Below are 22,786 nucleotides of genomic sequence, written 5' to 3'. Positions count from 1 at the left end.
CACCAACCAAAAAAGGGGTGAGTCTTCTTTTTAATTTTTTAATTATTTATTATTTACCATATGAGCTCTCAAAGCATATAAAAATTATACGGCTTAAATGTGAAGTTGGGTGCAAAAGAATACAATTAAATCCTCTGTCGGGAAAAAATGAAATGACTTTCCGAACAACCCTATAGAAAATTAGAAACTTTAGTTAGATTTAATAACAAATTTATCAAATTATTGTATTTCAGATTATCTAGCGCGGGTAAAAGCTAGCAAAAGGAATAAATACGGTCATGGTCATTGCAGTAATTACACTGAACTGTTCCTTTATATCGAATTTCTTCTAAATTTGATTGGCCTTTATAAAAAGTTCTGGCATAAAAACTTCACCATCACAGAATGATAGAGAAAAAAGGCAATGATACAAAAATCGATCGGTAATCTATACTTGACTAATATAAGATCAATAACAAATTGATGAGATAGGTTGGTAGGACACTTTTCAGGCACGAAGGACTGGTTGGAGACATATTAGAAGCTAAAGAGTTGGAGTAGACCTACATTAGAATAATGTTCAGAAATACTGAAAGATGTGAGGATGTTCTAATTTTAAGGAAGTAAGTACGAAGATTAGCTGTGGATAAGAAAGAGTGGACGGGCATCCCCAATCAGTCTTAAGACTGGCGGCTTTATGATGATAAAGACTAATGAACCACCATTAACGTATTAGTTAACATTAAGGAAGAACCTTCAATGGGAGACGTCATTTATTATAATAAAATTTACAAAGGATATGTCATATTTCATGAAACTTCGAAATACTGCAGCAGTAATTAAATTTCATATCATTCTTTGGACAAACTGATGAAGCACCTTTATATTCTTTTTAAATTAAAACACCTTTTAATATAAATTGTAAGTACTGAGATAAAAAGAATTTAGTTTGTTGTGGATAAACACCTTTCCTGTTCATCCAGTTTAACGTTTAATTAGTTTCCTTAAAATCATTATGTAGATAATGTAAATGAAATACCTGTGAGAGAAGAGCACAGATGTTATCTTAGACCCGGCAACAAATCTCTCAAGTTAGTGTTTTGTCGTTGTCAGAGGATATTTGTTAACAAAATGTATTTCCTTAGGAGAACTAATCAGTAAGAGGTCCGTAGATGAAGCAATTAATCGAGGGATTATGAAGACATTGTCTCAAATAATCGATAATAGCTATTGTCCTTGGTTGCAAAATCGCTCGTTGCTGGGACACTTTATATCTATCTAGATACCTACGGGTATATTAAATGCATGTGACTATATGAATAAGCAGAGTTTACTGTTTTGCAATGAGAGTGGGGTGTTCTATGGAGTATAGACTAAATCCCCTGTGGACTAGCAGAAGTTTCCTTTATATCTCTGACCAAGAAATGATGAAATTAATAATCCTCAAGCAGTTTAACTATCTTAATTGGTAAAGGTCTCGATCTTGATTATTCGATCTTGGTCTAGCTCAAATATTTCTAGTCTCACTTAACATATTATTTCTTTAAAGCTATTCGTTATGAATTTCAACCAAGTAAAACTACACATTGTACTTCATATACCAACATATTGAATTCTCCAACAAAAGACATGTTGAAATGTTCAGTGTTCACATTCCTCCACTTTATCAATATAGATTAAGGTTCATCATCATCATCATAAGGTCGTCAGTCCTAAGACTGGTTGGACACGTACCTAAACTCTTTCCTATTCTTTCCCTAAAACTAGAACAACCCACATCCTTAACTACTTGCGAACAGTAATCTAACCTAGATCTACCTCTACCCCTCCTAACTACTGCTTCTGCTTTTAATATGTCTCTGACTAGACCTTCAAGTCTGAGAAGGTGTCCTACCAACCTATCTCGCCTATTTTTTATTGACTTCCATAGAGTCCTCTGTTCTCCTATTCTTTCTAATACCTCTTCATTTCTAACCTTTTCTACCCACGTTATCCTCATCATTCGCATATAACACCACATTTCGAACGCTTCTAACCTTTTCTTTTTCGCGCCCACTGTCCATGTTTCGCGACCTAACTTAACCAAACCTAACCTAACTTTTTATTCTTATATGTATAGAAAACTAGTGAGCTACTCTGAATTGATATTATAGATTAGAGCATTTCTTTCTGTATGTAATGATTAAGCAAAAATGAGTCATTTTAATTGAGTATCTTCTAACACGATTAAGAAATGAACATCAAGGCAACTGTCAACTGCCCATTATACTTTCAATTTGATGTGATATACAGGTGCCTAATTAATATCGTTATTAAACAGTAGTAGAGTTCATATAGCAAAAGCATATCTCTGCTATGCACCTATTATATGTAGGTACGCAGGTACTTAGCTTTGGAGATTATTGAAGGCACATGATACGTAGTTGCTGGAGCTTATATGGAGCAGTTAGCTCATCGTTAGCGAATTTTATTATATGCTTAAAGCTCCCATGAGAACAACCAACTTACATTGGGAAAGTCAATAAAAATAAATTGTAGGAAATCGCGCACGCGACGTAAAATTGAAAAGAATAAAGTAGAAGATTTTTGAAACGAATATACTTAATAGTATCATTCCTATAATATCGTATTTTCTATTATTTATGAAAAGATATAAAGCACACATTGCTACTTTTATCTTCTATTTTAGCTATTATTTAGATAGATTTAAACGTATAAACAGTATAGGCATTTTAGATTTTTCTTTGCTTCCGATAAGTCTCTAATTAGCCCTTCATGTTCCTCATTGACTTTCACAGCATTCTCCTACTTTTTCCAATACTTCGTTGTTTCTAACCCTTTCAATCAACGGTATTTTCATCATCCGTCGTAACACTAGACATCTCAAGTGCTTCTAACTATAAACTGATGGAAAAGCTGAATCACTTCCTCCAACACCTGAACAGACATTATCGCAGCATCCATTTCACTATGAATACTGAGAAGGATCAACAGCATTCTTGGACGTACTAGTGAGGAAACGAGGCAACGAATTGGACTACACCGTATATAGCAAATCTACATACACAGGTATCTGCATGCCGTATCCGTCCACCACCCAAGTCAGAAGCATGGCATCATCAGGATCCAGACTGAACGACCTAGAAGCATCTGCGAACCGGAAAATCTTAAGGCGGAACTGGAACATATAAAGACGGCCTTCGAGACGAATGACTGCAAATAGAAAGAGATCGAGAGATCAAATAACACTTCCTCTCTAGCAGATTCACCTTATGCTCCAAAGGTCATGGACCGAATTGGCAGAGACACGATATCAGAACCATTTTCAAATCGACGAAGAAGATTTAGCAGACCATCACGTCATTTAAGAACAAAAAGGACCCTCTTTCAGCCTCAGAAGTCCTATTCCTGCGGAAAAGTCTACATAGGAACCACTAAGATATCGATAGGAACGAGACTCAAGTCTAAGTCCAAGTTTTTCTGCGATTTTCTTGGATCACCTACCACTTCATTCACAAAACAGAACCATTTTTATCCCATAATCTAAATTGTGTCTGGTTAATTAATACAACATTAATAATTACAAAAAAAATACAACGTCTAATTATACAACACTCTACTGAAGTGAAACTACTTCAAATACACAAACATACCGGGATAGGGGTTAAGGAATTAGTTTAATGGTATTATTTGTACACTGTGAATTTACATGCCGGGGTTGCCGGTAACGAATGTTGCATTGAAGCGCGCTCACGGCTCAAGCGATTCCCGATTACGTGACCGAGTAGAGGCGGGACATCCGTTGCATTATTTCGTTACATAGCAACTCGCATGAAACGAACTTACCCTACCGTGCGTAAAGAAGTTTCACTTCAAAAAACTAGATACCAGTAACATTAAAATTACATACTATAATATTTGAAAACGTAAAAGATCAAATTTGTTAGACATATCTATTAGGAACTACAAAATTATTTATTTCAGACCTTTTTCTAGTACCTACACAGTGAATTCCTTTACTACATCACTGATATTTTTTATCGATTCTGTATTTTAACAACAGAATTTGAGAGTTTTTACGAATTCCGTTTATTTAGATCTATTATAGAAGCAATAATAGAGGTAACATTAGGTACAATGTGACATTGTCTTGTATCACAAGAAATATAGAAACAAAGTTGACATCGTCTTGTTTTAACAACTCCTTTAAGCGACTTTAATTGCAAACAGCGTGAAATGCATTCAAGTGAGTACATGTTTTAATGAAAACCTTTACGATGTCGTAATTTTATGATTGGTCATAAAAACGGCAGCATATGAATTCTTGGCATTTTTTGACTTGCCGATATTGTTTTCAAGTTGATTCGACAAAAAATGTTTTTGATTATTACAATAAGGATTTATTATTGTACATTGTTGATACAAAAAGAAAATTTCCGAAGCTTGTAGTGAGCATAAGATAATATGAAATAATAAAATGAAAATTGCTTTTGTTGTATCTATTACAATTCAGAAGGAGATGTACGTAATATATATTATTATTGCGCATTTTGTTTCTTCGTGTAATAAGGTGAACACTGTGTACCCTTTGATCTTTTAGGAGTCCTCATTGTTTGCGGTCGTATACTTTTGTACTCACGTCACATATAAGTATATATATACAATAGAAATAACCCTTTTATCTTTCTTTATAAAATTGTTAGCAGATATTTCTGTGACTAAAGAAGATTCGCTAAAAGCTATAAGGTTAAAGGAAACAGAAAAATATATGTCTGGTCCAAGTCGGCTTTAAAAAAATAAGCCACAGTTATATTATATGTATATTGTTCTTTTTCGTTTGAACGACGAATATTTCCTTTTGAAATATATATGCCAGAAAGACAAGAGGATATGTACCTATATTGATATTATTTTGTATGCAAATACTAATACATATTTATCAGATACGTGTCTTCAGAGCTTTCACATCTGACGACAATGTGAGAATGAAAGAAAAACTTTTGGGTGTTTCATTTTCACCCAGCTACTGATGCTGGGGTTAGAAACATGAAACGGACGAAATGAAGTCAGAAGAGCATGAATGATTATTTTTTTTTGTCTTCGTGGAAGAAGGGAAATCTTCAAAAGACAACCAGCCGTTCGTATGACTGGATAGTGTCGGATTCCCGAGGAAGGTGTCCTCAATTAAGATCTTTTTCAGTCGATTGTGGCTATGAGCATTATGAGATTGTGTATTTGAATATGAACTATGCGTGCATGTGTGTGTGTGTGTGTGTGTGTATGTGTGTGTGTGTGTGTGTGTGTGTGTGTGTAGATTTTGAGCATTACTGGCTGGTGGGAATGAAACACCCAAAAGTTTAAAGTTTTTAGTTTGATACAGACCGAGCGGCATGACTTAAACGTTTAGACCATTGCTTAGTATTCGGAGGGACGCCGGTTCTATTCCGGGTTGGTCTGCCTTGGTCCAAGTTTTTCTATAATTTTCTTGGGTCACTTAGGTAAGTGCTGGGGCAGCAATATTCCACAGATAATCCTTCATTTTCTTTTGTCTTCATTTCGTCCGTTTCTTCTTTCTCACCCGAACCACCACCCACCCATTCCCATGATTCCTGAAAGGAGGCTTAAGGGGGCCTTCCGCCCTACTTTCGGCGTAGTTCGAAGGGACTGCCCGCCCATCAGCGTGGTTTAAACGTTTCGACTATTGCTAAGCTTTCGGGAGGACCTTCATTCGATTACGGTTCCGTCTGCCCTATCGCAAGTTTATCTGTGGTTTTTATTGGATCATATAAGCAGATATTAGAGGGGTAATAATGTTCCATAGATAGTCTTTCACCTTTGTTGTACCTTCATGTCATTCATCTTATCTTTCCACCCCAACCATCACGAGTTCTAATCAGCAACCTTCCGGCATAGTCTGAAGGAGCTGTCTTTCCACCAACTTTAGTAGCTGGTTCGGGAATGAAACACCCGAAAGTTTTAAGTTTTTATTTTGATATTGCACCTATTAAATTTGTACCATACACACAGCAATGTCATAAATCGACGGTTAAACTTTATGTTGAAATTGAACTACTTATCTGAATGACGAATTTAAGGGATACGTTCTTGTCTACGACTACACGTAGACAGACAACAACGGGTGCAACAAACTGCAGATCGTAATGGTTGTCTACACAATATATATTAGTAATTACGAACGCTATTAACGTTTGGTAACTTCGCACACTTTGGTGATTGCAATCGATCGTACTACTAGATTGCTATATTGCTCAATTTGAGTTGATACATACAGGAAATTATTACTACGGTATCCACGAAAATCGTAAACACGCAAACACCACATTGGTAAGCAGCACAATGTCAAAGTGTAATTACTGAATGAGATAAACATTTAGCTACGCAGTTTGAGTCAAAGAGGCCTTCAAAATACTAACGTAAAGTAAAGAGAGCTCGAAACCTCAGCCGGTCATGTCTAAAAATCAACAAAATTAAACGCATCTGTCCCAATGTTCAATTTATCTTTTATAAAAATGTCAGCTGTCTGAATTGAAAGACATCTGTAGTCCCAAGTCATCAGCTATACCCTATGATATACTGGTATTCTCTGATTCAAGTAGTACCCTTTTCAAAGGGCCTATTCACGGGATGTAAAGCAAATAGAAAAGACAGAGCTAAATCAAAAGGTGGTTGCATTTTATTGTGCTTCTATCCTATTTCTGTCCAAAATATAGAAGAGAGATTGATTGCTCAAAGAACTCATGGAGGTTAACCATTTCAGCCTTTATCTACTCCCACTACAAGATCTAACTCGCAATGCTATCAGACATCTCTTCATAGAATTTGCTGACAAAGTCGCCCATAACCAAGCTGTTGAACTTTATCATTTTTTGATACAAATGAATCATAAGGTCGTCAGTCCCAAGACTGATTGGACACGCACCTCCACTCTTTCCTATCCTGAGCTAATCTTTGCATTTCCCTAAAACTAGAACGATCCACATCCTTAACTACTTGTGAATAGTAATCTAATCTAGGTCTACCTCTACTCCTCCTAACTCCTGTTTCTGCCATTAATATGTTTCTGACTAGACCTTCATGCCTGAGAAGATGTCCTACCAACCTATCTCGCCTATTTCTTATTGACTTCCATATAGTCCTCTATTCTCTTGTTCTTTATAATACCTCTTCATTTCTAACCTTCTCTATCCACGGTATCCTCATCATTTCGAACACTTCTAACCCTTTTCTTTTCCGCCGCGCCTGCCGTCCATGTTTCGCACCCGTACAGCACGGCGCTCCGAACATACAGCTTTAATAATATTTATCGAATTAATCGTTCGCTTGCATAGAAGTAACTCTTATGAATGCCTACCAAAAAATATTCTATCAGTATATTAAGATTTCAAATTTCTGCTTCAAAGTTTGTAGATAAAATTTGAAGGTTGTGTTTGATTCGGCTCATTTGACCAAAGTTTCAAGGTCATGGTTATTCGTGACGATATTTGTCGACATTCACTCTATACTCTCACTCATATAAATCACACCTTATGCTGATTGTATTAAATGTAGTTATAAGTATCGTGTTCACGGTTGTATTTCTATTGTTTACTCGTTTAACAAATGTGTCAATAATTGTATTTTGTTAAAGATATTCAAGAATTTTACGAGCTTACCCTGTTGGATGAAACGAAATCTATCCAACAAAAGACGGCCGAAACTATTCGAATAGCCAACAAATGGGAATCCGACGATGGACCCATGGCTCCGTCCTACATTAGTAACAATGTAAGTAGTTCTATTATTTTTTATACTAATTTTATAAGAAGGTAAATTACATATGAAAGTAAACTTTTGGAACATTTCACAGTTTCTAAGCGACACTTAATACGTATTATTTTTGGCAATTTTTAAACAGGGGATATGTTGGTCTCGAATTCTAAAAGCTGCCTCGACGCGTATAGACGACCAAATTTTGAAAAGTGTAACTGGCATATGACCAAAGCGTTCTTTCGAACATTGATGAGTGTTTTTTGTTTGGAGCCCCAATCCTACATACCTAGGGATGGGCCACATGATGTTATTTCCAGAAACCAAAGTTCAAAGAGAACGCTTTGGTAGTGACGACTAAGACAAGATTAATATGGGTTTGGTTTTGGTCTTGACCTGTTACATTTAGTCTTCCTCTTGGTTTTCGACAGTACGTCTTGGTCTTGTTCTTGCTAATAAGTCTTGCTATTAGTCTTGTTTATTTAATTTTAGTTTTCGTCATGCGAGGATCGTGGTTTTGCTAACGGAAAAAGACCAAGACAAGACAAGACAAAAATGCTATTTTGGCTCATCACTACACTTTGATCATGTGCCAGAAGTCACTTTTTCTTCCATTTCTTATTTAAAAATCGTACTTATGATAAACATGAAACTGCAGTCACCTTTTTGTACCAAAACCGCCACGTGACCTCAAGTCATAAAGATTTTCTCGGAGGATTTTAAAATTGAGGGTGTTTTTTTTGAATGTCTCTCAAGAAACATTGCTACCTAGCAACCAAATTGCCAGTCTCTATATTTGTAGCGTTACTAAACGTCGTCTGTTTGCCATTAAAATTGGGTTGTTGATAGATTTCATGAAATAACGAGTTTTCTTTTATGAAATAAAAGTCTATTATGCCGATAGCGACACTTTGCCATTTCCTGCCCTCGTTAACCTCGTCGGTAATTATTATCTACCACATCCAATTTAACATTAATGGCTTGCTGAATAAAATATAATTTGCTACGAACTTGTTCTCTTATGTAATGCGCTTAAAGTTGCTTTTGAGAGATAAGCGGATACTGAAAGGTGAACGCAAAAATACAAAGAAATGACGAGGAGGAGAACATAGCAGCTGAAGGAGATTCCTCCTTCAATTATGGAACAATTTCCTAACGTTTGTAATACTGATCTTCTTAGTTCAGCATAAAATTATTTGGAAACTTTGATATTGTGTTTCTTAAAATAACAAGAAACTACGTATCAACTTACACACACACATTTACTTATATGATGTAGCTTATTAATGTATATATACAGGGTGACTCATTTTTAAAAGAACTACTTGGATAATTTTAAAGAAAAAAGGAGAAATCGAATGATGACCTTGAATTTGAACTTGAGGACGAATTTCAAGGCTATTTCTAGTTAAAAAGTTATTAAAAATTGATAGACACTCCTAGTTCTGACTTTTGTTTTCATTCACAGTTTAGGATGAAGCTATTGCGTGAATTTAGAGATTATGACACGGATAATCAAGCATTAATATTAAAATTTTACCATTTGGGTAATTATCGCGATAAATTTGTAGAGTAGGACACGAAAAATTAATTGTTACCTTCTTCTAGTTTATATAATTTTCATATTAGCTTTTGTGAAGATAAACGATACGGTAGCACCAAAATAAAATTTAAGTTAACACTTGATCTTCCGTGTCCTATTCTATGAATGTACGAATTTATCGCGATATTGTCATCTTTTTTTGCCTAATCCTTAATATGAACTTATCTAAAAGCATGTCCCTTATACGTAAATGTACAAACAAGAAATAAGTATAAAAATTTGCTTCCCGAAGGTAAAAAAACATTCCAGTAAAGCTCTTGCATGTACATTTGTACATAGCCATCCACTCAGGCCACTTACTGCTGATAAAAAGGTCCCTTCGTATCAAACTATCGTACATTCTACTCGTAATATGTAACAGTAAAAGTAATTCCATTGAAAATGTCACATGTGCGAATTTTTATTTCAATGGATCATAGTCCAGTGAATTATGACTAATGTAAACCTATTCATCTACGGTGTGCCACTAGTTTTCCACATATGAAGTGTGAATTGTACGGTGCCTTCATAATTTATTGAAGTGAATTCTTCTTTTGCATAACGGATCCAGGACGCGGACCACTACGTTTCAGGAGTAGTAGTGTGATGCAGGATAACATGAAAGTCCTGTCCGTCGCGCCGTAGCAATACCCAAAGTACATTATATATTTTCGAATCCTGCTATTATTCGGGCTGCCGAAGATTTTGGGCTAAACTTCATACCCTTAAAAATACTTTTAAGTAGTTGAACCGGTCTAAATTTGCACGGATGGATAGATACCACTATCGATGACTATGGATAACACCATTGATGCCCGTACAGCACTTACTTTTTTATCACGGTTAGATTGACATTTGATAATTGTTTATATGAGATCTTACAGTAGACAAGGCTCATGCAACTCTATAAGTGGCGGAGAGTCGTAAGGCCGATAGAAGGGCATGGAAAATAGGTATACTACCATCACTTCAAGAGTAGGACCCTCTCTATCTCTGAATGCTCAGCGTGTGAGGTGATGGGCAGTGAGATTAATAATAGCAGAACTCTCTCTATCTTTGAGTGCTTAGCGTGTGAGTTAATGAGCAGTGAGATGGCGTTTCTAATTAACTAATACAACTGACTGTCAATTGTGAGTGCTCGAAATAAAAGAAAGATAGAATACTGTCTCTTTAATTGTTGTTTCACTATTTTAAGAAACATATTCCGATGGGCTTTCTTACTCTAATTCTGTTATGTCTTTGCCTCCAACTAAACACGTGAAAATATTCCCAATTTTAATTAGAAGTTAGGAGTTAGAGATAGCTTTAAATAAAATTGACAAATGTGTATTGTATGAAAATAAATAAAAGTAAATTAAAAAAGACTGGCATTTAAGGGAAGAAAAAGTAGGGAAGGAGCGAATATAAAGATAGGAAACGAAAAAGTAGAAGAATTGACTGGTTTTAGGTATCTACGAAGTCAGCTAAGTCAGAAGGGAAAGAGTAGTAGCTAATAGGGATATAAAGCAGTGGATAGCACAGGGTCGAGTCACCTTCAACAAAAGAAGTCACTTCTATGCTCGTGAACGGTTAATTTAGAAAATCGAAAAAGATTGTTAAAGGTGTATGTTTGGAGCGTGGCACTGTACGAGTGCGAAACATGGACGGTGGACGCGGCGGAAAAGAAAAGATTTAAAATGTGGTGCTACAGGCGACTGATGAGGATACCGTGGATAGAGAAGGTTAGAAATGAAGAGATATTAGAAAGAATAGGAGAACAGAGGACTCTATGGAAGTCAATAAGAAATAGGCGAGATAAGTTAGTAGGGCACCTTCTCAGACATGAAGGTCTAGTCAGAGACATACGAGGGTGGATTGATAAGTTTCCGGCCTAACCAAGAGATGACGCCACTAGGCCTACCTTGAGGTGACATTCTATAGTACCATCCTTGGATAGCTTGTAGCTATAGTTTCAGCCCGATCTCCTTGCTAGTGTAGGTTTGACAGCACGCTGAACAAGACGCCTCTGTGGTTTTCGTAAAAATGGAAAAGCAGGAAAATCGTGCTGTCATCAAATACTTTTATTTGAAGGGGTTAACGCCGAAGGAAATTAAAAAAGAGATGGACTCAACACTGGGGACATCCTCCCCGTCATATTCAACCGTTAAGCAGTGGGTTTCCGAGTTTAAAAAGGGTCGTGTGAGCACCTCTGATGGGCCTCGCTCAGGACGCCCCGTTGAGGTCACAACTCCAGATATGATCGAAAAAATTCATCAAATAGTGCTGGGAGACCGCAGATTGAAAGTGCGTGAGATAGCTGAGACCTGTAAGATGTCATATGAACGTGTGCAACATATTTTGCACCAACATTTGCATATGGAAAAGCTCTGTGCAAGATGGGTGCCGCGTTTGCTAACAGTCGACCAAAAATTGATTCGAAAAAACATTTCTACCGCAAATTTGTCATTGTATAAGCGTAATCCAAGCGAATTTTTGCGTCGATTCGTAACCGTTGACGAAACGTGGGTCCACCACTACACTCCTGAAACCAAAGAACAGTCTAAACAGTGGATTGGACCAGGGGAACCAACTCCAAAGAAGGCAAAAACAATTTTTTCGGCGAACAAGGTTATGGCTACTGTTTTTTGGGATGCAAGAGGTATTATATACATTGATTACCTTGCAAAGGGTAATACTATCACTGGTCAATACTACGCAGACTTATTGCAACGTTTGAGCCACGAGGTGAAAATTAAACGACCTCATCTGGCGAAGAAAAAAATCTTGTTTCATCACGATAACGCACCAGCGCACACGTCAATCGTTGCGACGGCTAAAATCAACGATCTAAAGTTTGAATTGATGCCGCACCCTCCTTACTCTCCAGACCTAGCCCCGAGTGACTATTTTCTGTTCCCTAATCTCAAAAAATGGCTTGGCGGTAAGAGATTTGCGGACAATGAAGAAGTAATCGAAGCTGTAAATGGTTATTTTGAGGAGCTTGACGAATCAGTCTATAGAGATGGCATTAATAGACTGGAACACCGCTATGAGAAATGTATCAGCCTTGGAGGAGATTATGTTGAGAAATAAAAAAAAAAAATTTTTAAAAACCTTGTTTTTCTTGGTCAGGCCGGAAACTTATCAATCCACCCTCGTATTAGAGATAGAAAAAGGAGTTTTAAGATGAGTAGAGGTAGACCTAGATTAGATTACTATTCTCAAATAGTTAACCATGTGGGTTATTCTAGTTTTGGGGAAATGTGAAGATTAGCTCAGGATAGGAGAGTCTTATGACTGATGGCCTTATTATGAATTAAAATTTCCGATTAAATAACAACAATGTAGCAACGTTAGCTAGTTCTATTCATTGATTAGATGTTATAACAGCCAGCCAATTCTAGAATCGTGTCATTAGATGAGTAAGCAACACAAATTTCCGTTATAAACATGTTCATGCTAGAACCGTAGCGATAAACGCATGAGGGTGGTTTGAGGTTACACATATCGGCGGATTTCCACTCCGATAACCGCAAGTATTATTTCTTCTTTGAGAAAAAGTAAATTTCGGAATAATAAAGCGATTTAAATGTCTTTTTCACCATTCATCAACGTCTTTTTTCGAAAATGGAGATATATGAACATCACATATCCACACGACGGGTCTTCCACTCAATTCATTGTTCATCTCTGGCAGTATTCGTTTCTTATTTGTTATCGATTTGAGATAATGCACGTCGTGAATCTTTTTGGACTTTTTCGTTGAGGGTATTTTTCTTAAAAATGAGTATCCTCCGTCACTAAGTGGGTCAGTCGCGGCGTTTTTCCTTTGGCAAATTACCAGAAGTTTATTATGAACTGTGACATGATCCATCTCGTCCGATATGTTCCCGAGAGGAATAAATAATAATAAAGCGTCGTCGACATTATCAACAACTTTTTAAGGCGTAAACTGCGACCTTCAAGAAAATGATAACTCAGAGTAATCTAACCTTATCTATCATCTTCTTGTGACAATTTTTAGTGTTCCCTACTTCTAACTCTTGTGTGATGTTTCTACATCCCTGAAGCAATGTTAAAATTAAATTCGGGAAATTTTTTTTTAAGAGAAAGCGGGTCTCTAATGTGATACGACAATTGGGTTCTTCTGTTCATCAATTTGTATTTGGATCATTGTCACCTGTTTGTTGTATTTATAGAACATGCTTTCTCTTGCTAGTTGCTCTCGGCACCCTTTTAGTCTATGACGACATTCAGAAACTTTCTACTAAATTTTTATACCATCATTAAATATCTTAATTACACCCCACCCTTTGTTATTAGTTGTTTACCTACTTTGTAATTAATATTTAAATTGTTAGTATGTAAGAAGTCTTCTTATTGCAAGCATCAAAACGAATTCGCTACTAGTGTTATTTGAAAACATTCTAATGAAACGGAATTCAATAACACAATATCGAGTCTCCGAATAATTTTTTATCTTATGACTGCATATTTTTTGGTCCTTCGAGCCGGATATACTAAAAACTGTTCGTTCCATAACATACGCCATAAGTTATCAGTTTTATTCAACAATTTAAAAAGAAAAAGTTAGATAGACACCCGGTCAATTAATTTTATGTTGCCCTGTTATTTTGAGTTTCATTTTTAGGAGCTCCTACCCCTTCAAAACATGGTTTAGTTTCTGCGGAATTTTGATTCAGATAATTTGAAATGTTCATTTCTGAGAAAGGCTTTAATAAATAATATTCGTCGATAAATGTGTTAAGAAAATATCGAATCACGGAAATTAATCTGTTGGTACATATTAGTCGTTAATAAAAAGATGTATCTTTCTGTAATAAGTCGGATAGGTACAAATTCAATATGAAAAATAACGCTTTGTTTTCTCTCTCATTCATTTTTGATTAGTCAGTAGTTGTGGAATTCCGTTTTCATAAAGTTTGTGGTGGTCTCCTTTGCAATATGTTCAACAACAATTCATGAAAGCTGAATGCCTATTCTTTCTACTTACATATGTCTGATGCATACAATATTGTATGAAGCGTAACATAAAGAACAAAATAATGAATTTCCGGTTGAGGTAGACAATAAACCCATTCAAACGACGTAACGGGAACGGTTTCATTTTTGCTTATTCAAAATGGAAAAAACGTCGTCAGATATGGAATGACGTTTTTCCGGTGGAAACGCATTCTTTTTCCTGAATGTCCCCGTTATTTCCGCTTCATTTTTTACATTCTCTATATTGCAATACAACCGAATCGTTCTTGCCAACGTGACAGAAAAGGAGAGTGAAATAGATAACCAATTTAACGGTGCGACAGGAGTCGGGATAGGGTGCACAACTTCCCGAAAACCTGATTCCGAAGTAAGTGATAGATGGTTCACGCTAACACTTCGTTTCCTCTGTGGCGTTTTTTTACAAACCACTGCGGACTTCGGATAATCCACGTTGTTTCATTCCACTGCGACAAAGATTTTTCAGACGGAACTGCATTTTTCTATGTGTTGAAAGTCACTTTAACAATAATCATTATACTTTCTTCATGTCATCATCATAAGGTCATCAGTCCTAAAACTGATTGGACATGTACCTCCAATCTTTCCTATCCTGAGTTAAGCTTTGGATTTTCCTAAAACTAGATCACATCCTTAACTATTTTAGTGAACTGCAATCTAATCTAGGTATATCTCTACTTCTCTTAACTCCAGTTTCTGGATCTAATATGTCTCTCAGTAGCCCTTCATGTCTGAGATAGTGCCCTACCAATCTATCCCCTAGAAATTAAAAAATTCAAAACAGAAGAATTGGTCTGTGACCTTCTAAAAATAACGTTATGCATATTTATTGTTTTTTGGACTCCCCGTCCCTCCCCTGTCATAAAAATAAATAAATATAAAATAAACACAACAAAACAGTGTTTCCTGCAGAAGATTGAGTGTAACATTTTCTACCAACCCTTAAATAAAATTCTATTTCTTTAGTGTTAGTAATTATAAACTAAGAACTATTATCCACTGTTTGTAAATGTTCAGGTGTTTGTCGCTAATAATCCTTTTAAGTAGCGAAGATGTACGTTTAAAGTCCACATAGGACACTGGGGCATATTTAACGTATTGTCATGCAAACGCCTTCCTCACTATTACTAAATTTATTTAATAGTTTACTCCTTGTAATTAACACTACTATTATTAATTCGCCACTATTTCGTCACTATAAAGCATACTTTGTCACTTCTTCCCTCTTTCTACTTCTCATATTATCGCCTCGTAACTCGATGTCGAACTAACTAACTTCGATCTCGCGGCAGCTATTTAAAGGGGCTGGCATTGTTCTAGAATGACCTAAAATATGACGCCCAGAAAGTCTGGTCTTATTTGTAACTATGTATAAAGGGTTGCCTAGACATGTGACGGTGTGTATAATTTCACGTTCAGGAATCACGTGATTTTAATTAGAGTACACGTGTGACATCTCCGTATTAGGAATTAAAATGTGCTAAGAACATCACTCTACAGGTGTGAAAAGGTATAAAATGAGTAGAGGAACAAAGGACGCTATGGAAGTCAATAATGAAAATGGGAGGTAGGAAACTTTGTGAGTCATTAATGATTAGTTAGAGACATATTGGAAGCAAAAATAGGAGTATAGAGAAGCAGAGAAATACTTTGATTCGATAACCTGTGCAAAAAGGTTAGTACATTCTAGTTTTAGGTAAATGCGAAGATTGACTGAAGATTAAGGAATGGGACCAGTCTTTGGACTGACGACCCCATAACGGATACAAGCTGCACACTTACATTTGTACCATTAAGCTTAAGATTTAAATATTAACTTAAAATTTAACCACATACAGAACGTAAACATACATAGACACTTTTAATGATAAAGACTCAAAGAAAATTTAATGGACATGCTGGATGATGGTACGTTCCGTATTCATGTTGCTTTGCATATTACGAGAGGAGAAGCCATCAACTTGTCAACTCGTCATGCTTTGTACGTGTCGGCCTCAAGAGAGTTTTCTTTGTTAGCGAACTGCTTATATGTTTTCTCAACTTGGTTTCCTCACGTGAAAATCTTAAAAGACATCCGGTTCATGAACTTCCCTTTTGCGAAGACGAGTTCGCCAAGTCGTTTTACGTAACGATAAGCAGGTAAAGGGAAGTTTGTTAACTTCCGCGAAACTTGATATGATTCGTTGCTTCTTCCATGGACTATCATCGCGTACTTAATTTTATCGGTACTTCCCAGACGTTTCTAAGACAACTTTATTTATAATGATTGCAATAATATCCCAGTTAGTTATTCCGTCGAGTAAATTAATGCTTCAAATGTAGGAATTCACTACGAACCTTAGTTAGAAAAAAGGAATTTAAATTCCTTCCATATCATTATCATAAGGTCGTCAGTCCTAAGATTGGTTGGACACGCACCTCCACTCTTTTCTATCCTGAGCTAATCTTCGCATTTCCCTAAAATTAAAACATTCTACATCCTTAATTATTTGCGAACAGTAATCTAATCTAAGTTTACCTCTACCTCTCCTGAGTCCTGCCTCTAATTTGTCTCTGACTAGACCTTCATGCATGAGAAGGTGTCCTATCAACCTATATCGCTTATTTCGGTAAATGTCTAGATGATGGGGGTGGGGATGGGTGGAATGGAAAGAGGAGGTCTCCCCCACCACTGTACCATAAAAATTTCGTGGCGGTCTCACCCCCATAAAAAGTTATGGGGGTTGAAAGTTGATTATTTTGACAATTTTCATACACTATAATTCAAATAAAATTCAATATAAAAAATATTTTCAAGCTGGTGGAGGTGGGGGATCGAAAGTGGGTGGTGACTTGAACAAAACCCGATAACCTAACCTAACCTACCCTATTGATAAAGATATTTAACTAATGTTTTACATAACTTTCTCAATATTTTTATGTATTTTTCATTAGTTTTACCTTTGAATATTGTTTAAGAATGACTATATTAATATTTACATGCCTAGAAATGTATAAAAATTGGCATATTTATTAACTTTGAACCCCTATAATTTTTTATGGGGGTGAGACCGCCACAAACTTTTTGTGGTGCAGTGGTAGGGGAGACCTCCTCTTTCGATCCCCTCATCCCCACCCCCGAAGGGGGTGGGGTCCATCATCTAGACCTTTATCTCTATTTCTTATTGACTTCCATAGAGTCCTCTGTTCTCATATTCTTCCTAATACCTCTTCATTTCTAACCTTCTATATGCCCGGTATCCTCATCATTCGCCTGTAACACCACATTTTGAACGCTTCTAACCATTTCTTTTCCGCAGCTCCTACCGTCCACGTTTCGCGCCGCCCTTTAAACATACACCATCAATAATCGATGCTGTGTTTTCTTCCGGGCTTTTTGGCCGTGGTCCGTGGAATTTAACTTTTCCAAACGTTTCGCCGTTCTTTGCTGACAGCATCTTCACTGGTCTTCAGTTACCAGTCTAGGACTGACGACCTTGTGATGATAATGATTAGTTATAATAACGATCAGTAAAATACAGTGATTGTCATTGCGATGGAGCTTGTTGAACTCATTCTGTGGAAATTAAATAGCATTCCAGGATATGTACACAAATTATGATATAGCTGATTACTGTTCGTTTCATGAAGTTAGAGATATACCCCTTCCCTTCATTTCAATTCAATCATATTTGTCTGCGGAGCTCATTTCTCCACCGATCATCGAGCGAGAACTAGACAAAAGTGTACAGTACCATTTGCAAAATTATTTAAACTGACTCGTTTAAGAATATGCTTTATTTAAAAGCACATTTCCCCAAAAATAATAACAAGTGAATTAACTTAACATTCTACACACCTATAAAACTTTTGCTTTGTCTTCTATTGTTAATTTATATACATTTTTATTTTAAGAAATTGCTAAACATTTTCGTCTAGTACTGTACAGTTCTAGCCGATTTCCTAAGAACGCCCATCGAGAGCTGTGCTCGTTCAAGCTTGTTCCAACTATTTCTGTCTTGCTCGCGCCTAGTGTGTACTCTATCTATCTTCTAGCAGATTTCTTCAAGGTCACAATTCTAACAAATTAAAATGGACTGTAGTAACCGTTTAGACTGGTTATTGGATGAATTCAGTCCCTTCTATTCTTATTATTTTTTCGTCTCTACCAAATCCATTTTAAGATTGCTTCAGATGCAGATTGTTTCTCTTTTAAGCAACAGCTTAGTTCGTATGCGCGCACAGATGTTAGACTAAACAGTTTAGTCTGCTGATGTCGACTAAACTGTCGTAAAGTAATTTAGTTGTAGTGTGTGCGTAGCCTAAAAGTCAAATTCATTTATGGAGTTTCGCGGGCAACGTTCTTCGACTATTAAATCAATTTTTCATTTTCGAAGCAATACGACAATCAAGAGTCAAAATATGACAAAGGATCATCCTTCGCACCTCGGTTGATGATTTTCACGGAAATGGCAAATGCAAATGCGACAGGATATGCGCCGTATGTTGACAAGTATACTGAAAGAGGCTTTGGAAATATTGAAACCAGAGAGTGTTGATACGATAGCAGCCCCAGACTCCCACGTATGCGTGTGCAACGGGGTTGTTTGTTTATTTATGCAAATAATGCACCTTATGCGCTCGCTCCGTTAGAGGTAGGAAGATAACAAGGGTGGAAGTAAACGATCCACGAACGAATATTGAATTTTTATTAAAGAACGATGGCGTGATGTAATAATATAGGGAAAGATTTACATAAAATTGCTTTTGTGTGAAGGTTTTGGATATCATTCACAAAATATTGTTTTTTTGCAAACACAGAAAAGACGATGAGTGTTTTTGAAACATTTTCCATATTTAATGATCATTCTCCACTCCACAGTGTAATAATTTATATTCATTGCCCAATACCTACGCGTTGAGTAAATTATCATACTAATGCAATAGTTTGTTGTTCATATTGTACACAAAAAAATAATTAAATATTACTTTTTGCTGGAGAAAACAAAATTTCTACAAATTATTCCAATCATAACCTTATCTAAAACCTTAATACGTACCTTTGGCATTTCTCAAAATTTATATATCTACATATACATTAATGTACGTATATGCAACCAATTGTACACTAGTGTGCAGATATTTGGACCCGTTTTATTCTAATGTGTTTTGTACCAATTCAAATACGGTAAAATTGGCAATTTTTAATCAACGATTTTGATTAAGTAAACGAAAATATCCTGGACATCGAAAGTTGGCCTATAATACAATAAAGTCTGCCACCCATTTGTATTTGTGTAATAATTTAATGGTAAATCGTTTTTGTTTAAAACCTTAAAATAATATTTTGTGAATAATCAGCGTTTCAGTAAATTTTTGATAGATGTTATTTTCTTTTAGACTTCATAGTTTTCTTTTTCCTTTAATTTCTATTTGATAGTATTTACTGAAAATGAATTTGCTAAATATTTATGATAAAATCAATAAAATATTCTGTGCATACTTTAGATTCATCAAATTTAGCGTTAAAAAAATTAATCCGAAAATATAATAAACAAAATTTAACAACCGAACTTGTTGGAAAATAGACGATAGTTACCTGATTTATAATACGGTAGGAACGTTCCATAAATCTCATTGTTCTACTAATTACCAACAAGCTATTCTGAATTTTAACAAATTAAACATCGCAAGCTACATGGTCAGGCATATTGTGTGTTAGCTTTGTACATTCTGCATTCATTAGGTATGTGCACGATTCCATTTATTATCCCATGAAGTACATTTTACCTACGTAGGATTTAGATTGCACGAATGTTTTATCTTCTCTTCAGCGTCAGCGCTTCAAAACTGTTGGTTTCATGTTTCACTCCGCAGGAATTTGGAACTACATACACGATTGTCACTACTTTAAAATAACTTGTGGCAGCTTTAACTGTTACAATCAATTGATTTATTTGATGAATTCGATAGTAAGAGATGTGGAATATAAGAAACTGTTTCCTTATTCTGAGAATCGAAGCAAGTTTTAACAGTAATTCTGAGGTTATGACCCTGCTTCTGACTTTCATTCTTCAATCATCCCAGATATACTTGAAGGTAATCGGGGATATGTTTGTATGCTCCTACTTCAATTCTTTTTTATTTTCGAATGTAAAAGAAATAAACTGGAAAACGTGAGGTAGTACCGATAGTAGGTACCAAGCACTAAAACCAAAAACTGTGCTTTTCTCCATCCTGGTAGCACTATTACATGGAGAAAAGGACAAAGTGGAAGGTCCTTCTTCAGCCTCTCCTTTAGAAGGGAACATAAAAATGAGTGGGTGGGAAGTGGGGTGAGATAGGTGAGACGGACGATATGAAGACAGTAAAGATTTAAAAGATTATTGACCCGTAGAATAACTGCCGCACTATTTTCCTAAAACGCTTTGTCCATTCAACTCGAAAGATTTACAACGAAACCAAACGTGCTGGTCGTGTTGCTATTGTTGCATACGATTTTTGGTGAAGAACAATTTTTCTTCATTCTGTGTTATTCTGTTAATGAAAACAATAGCACAGAGTTTTAAATGCGAAAAGAAACTGCCAAGGTGTTTGCTTGATGACAAAATATATTACATAACCTATCTAAGCTCACTAACTCGTCGGAAGTTGTGTAAATTCGTCAAGGGTATTCTAAAACCTCTGCTATCACAGAATATCTTTTCTTGTACAAATGAAGACACAATGCACAACCAGTTTCATGGGATTGATAGCTTCATGAATCTGGTGGCATGATTTACCCTTATACTTCGTAGGAATAACATATGTAAAGGTTATTTAAAATTTCGTTAATTTGGATGTTGTAATTTTATGGAAATGCGAATATTAGCTCAGGATCGGAATGAGTGAAGGTGTGTATCCAACTGGTCTTAGATCTGACGATTCTATGATGACGATGATGATGAATTTGTAGATGTACCTATTAAAATTTGTATTCTTAAAGAACCCGTTCATCATCATAAGGTTGTCAGTCCTAAGACTGGTTGGACAAGCATCTCCACTCTTTCCTATCCTGAGCCAATCTTCGCATTTCCTTAAAACCAGAACAACCCACATCCTTAACTATTTCCGAACAGTAATCTGATCTAGGTCTACTTCTACCCTTCCTAACTTCCATTATTGTCTCTAATGTGTATCTTATTCCCGAAGAGGTTTCCTACCAACCTATCTCGTCTATTTCTTACTGACTTCCATAGAGTCCTCTGTTCTACTATTCTTTCTAATACTTCTAATCATTCTCCTGTAACACAACATTTCGAACGCTTTTAACCTTTTTTTTCCGAATCGCCCATTGTTCATATTTCGCACCCGTACAGCGACGCTCTCCAAACATACAACTTTAACAATCATTTTCGAATTTGTAAATTAATCGTTCGCGAGCATAAAAGTGACTTCTTTTTATTGAAGGCGACTCGACCCTGCGCTATCCTCTGCTTTATATATCCCTACTACTCCTTCCGTACTGAATTATCTGACTTCCTAGATACCTAAAATCGGTCACTTCTTCTAATGTGTCTCCTATCATTACTTTCACTCTTTTCCTACTTTTTCTTCTCTTGCATACCAATTTCTTTTTTTCAATTTCCCTACTTGCCTCATTGTTCTAACATTCCTCACTCCGACTCGTGAAATATTGCACCTACCCCTATTCCACTTATTGTTGACATTTCCCCAGGTAGTCCCCGCCCTGACAAAGCGAAATTTAATATGTTAATAATAATAAACAATTGTGGAACTATTTCAAGCGTTATAACTTTTAAATAACTTTGAAATGTTTCAGCAAGAATTAACGACGTTGTCACTTCTAATATATTTTAATCAAATTTATAATTGAAATGTTTCGGAATGGGATAGAACAAAATCTTCGTTAATTCTATTCAAACAACAATTTGTTTCTCGACAGGTTAGACGTGAATTAGCATAAACGTTAAGTTATTCGCCGTCATCTCGTCTGGGAAACAAGACGTGATTCTGATTGCAAGTAAAATATTTTGAATGTCATTTACGTTTATTTAAAATTGCCTCCCCCATGAATATATACGTATATACATACAAATATATATATATATCACGTCAAACATGTAAAATAGACATTGCCGCTTGCTGTAACGTCGGGATCGAAAATAAAATAAACGCTTCAATTTCCATTTTAATTTCCTCTTGATTCGTGGGCTTCAGTTGGAATGATTTAATCTTGGCAAAAATTAAATTCAGTTTCGGTTTGCGCTTATGCGCCGCGGCGCAGTCAGCGACTGACTGCCGCGAGCCGGTTAATTGCGATTGCAGATTATAAAAATCGATCGGATTATGGATAAAAAAAATACGCGCACTTTTGCTATAATAGACATTCGGTTTTTGCATCGATTGAAAAATAATTAACTGGGTGGGATATTTTGTTAGTTATGGAAGTTGTTGACCTGGTACATCAACGTTTCT

The 22,786-nt window shown here is 36.0% G+C and overlaps 1 protein-coding gene across 9 annotated transcripts in view; it reads left to right on the top strand.

Moving 5' to 3' along the window:
- Positions 1-22,786, top strand: part of LOC108733410 (disks large 1 tumor suppressor protein) — a 436,917-nt gene that overhangs the window by 194,128 nt on the left and 220,003 nt on the right. For all 9 annotated transcript variants that reach the window (XM_025973523.1, XM_025973522.1, XM_025973536.1 and 6 more), the window contains one exon: positions 7,628-7,764. In XM_025973523.1, the coding sequence (XP_025829308.1) occupies positions 7,628-7,764 (137 nt within the window). The remainder of the gene's footprint in view (positions 1-7,627; positions 7,765-22,786) is intronic.

The sequence above is a fragment of the Agrilus planipennis genome, unplaced genomic scaffold (genome assembly GCF_000699045.2).
Source record: "Agrilus planipennis isolate EAB-ADULT unplaced genomic scaffold, Apla_2.0 scaffold49, whole genome shotgun sequence".
Taxonomy (NCBI): domain Eukaryota; kingdom Metazoa; phylum Arthropoda; class Insecta; order Coleoptera; family Buprestidae; genus Agrilus; species Agrilus planipennis.
This window is presented reverse-complemented; position numbering and strand designations above follow the sequence as displayed.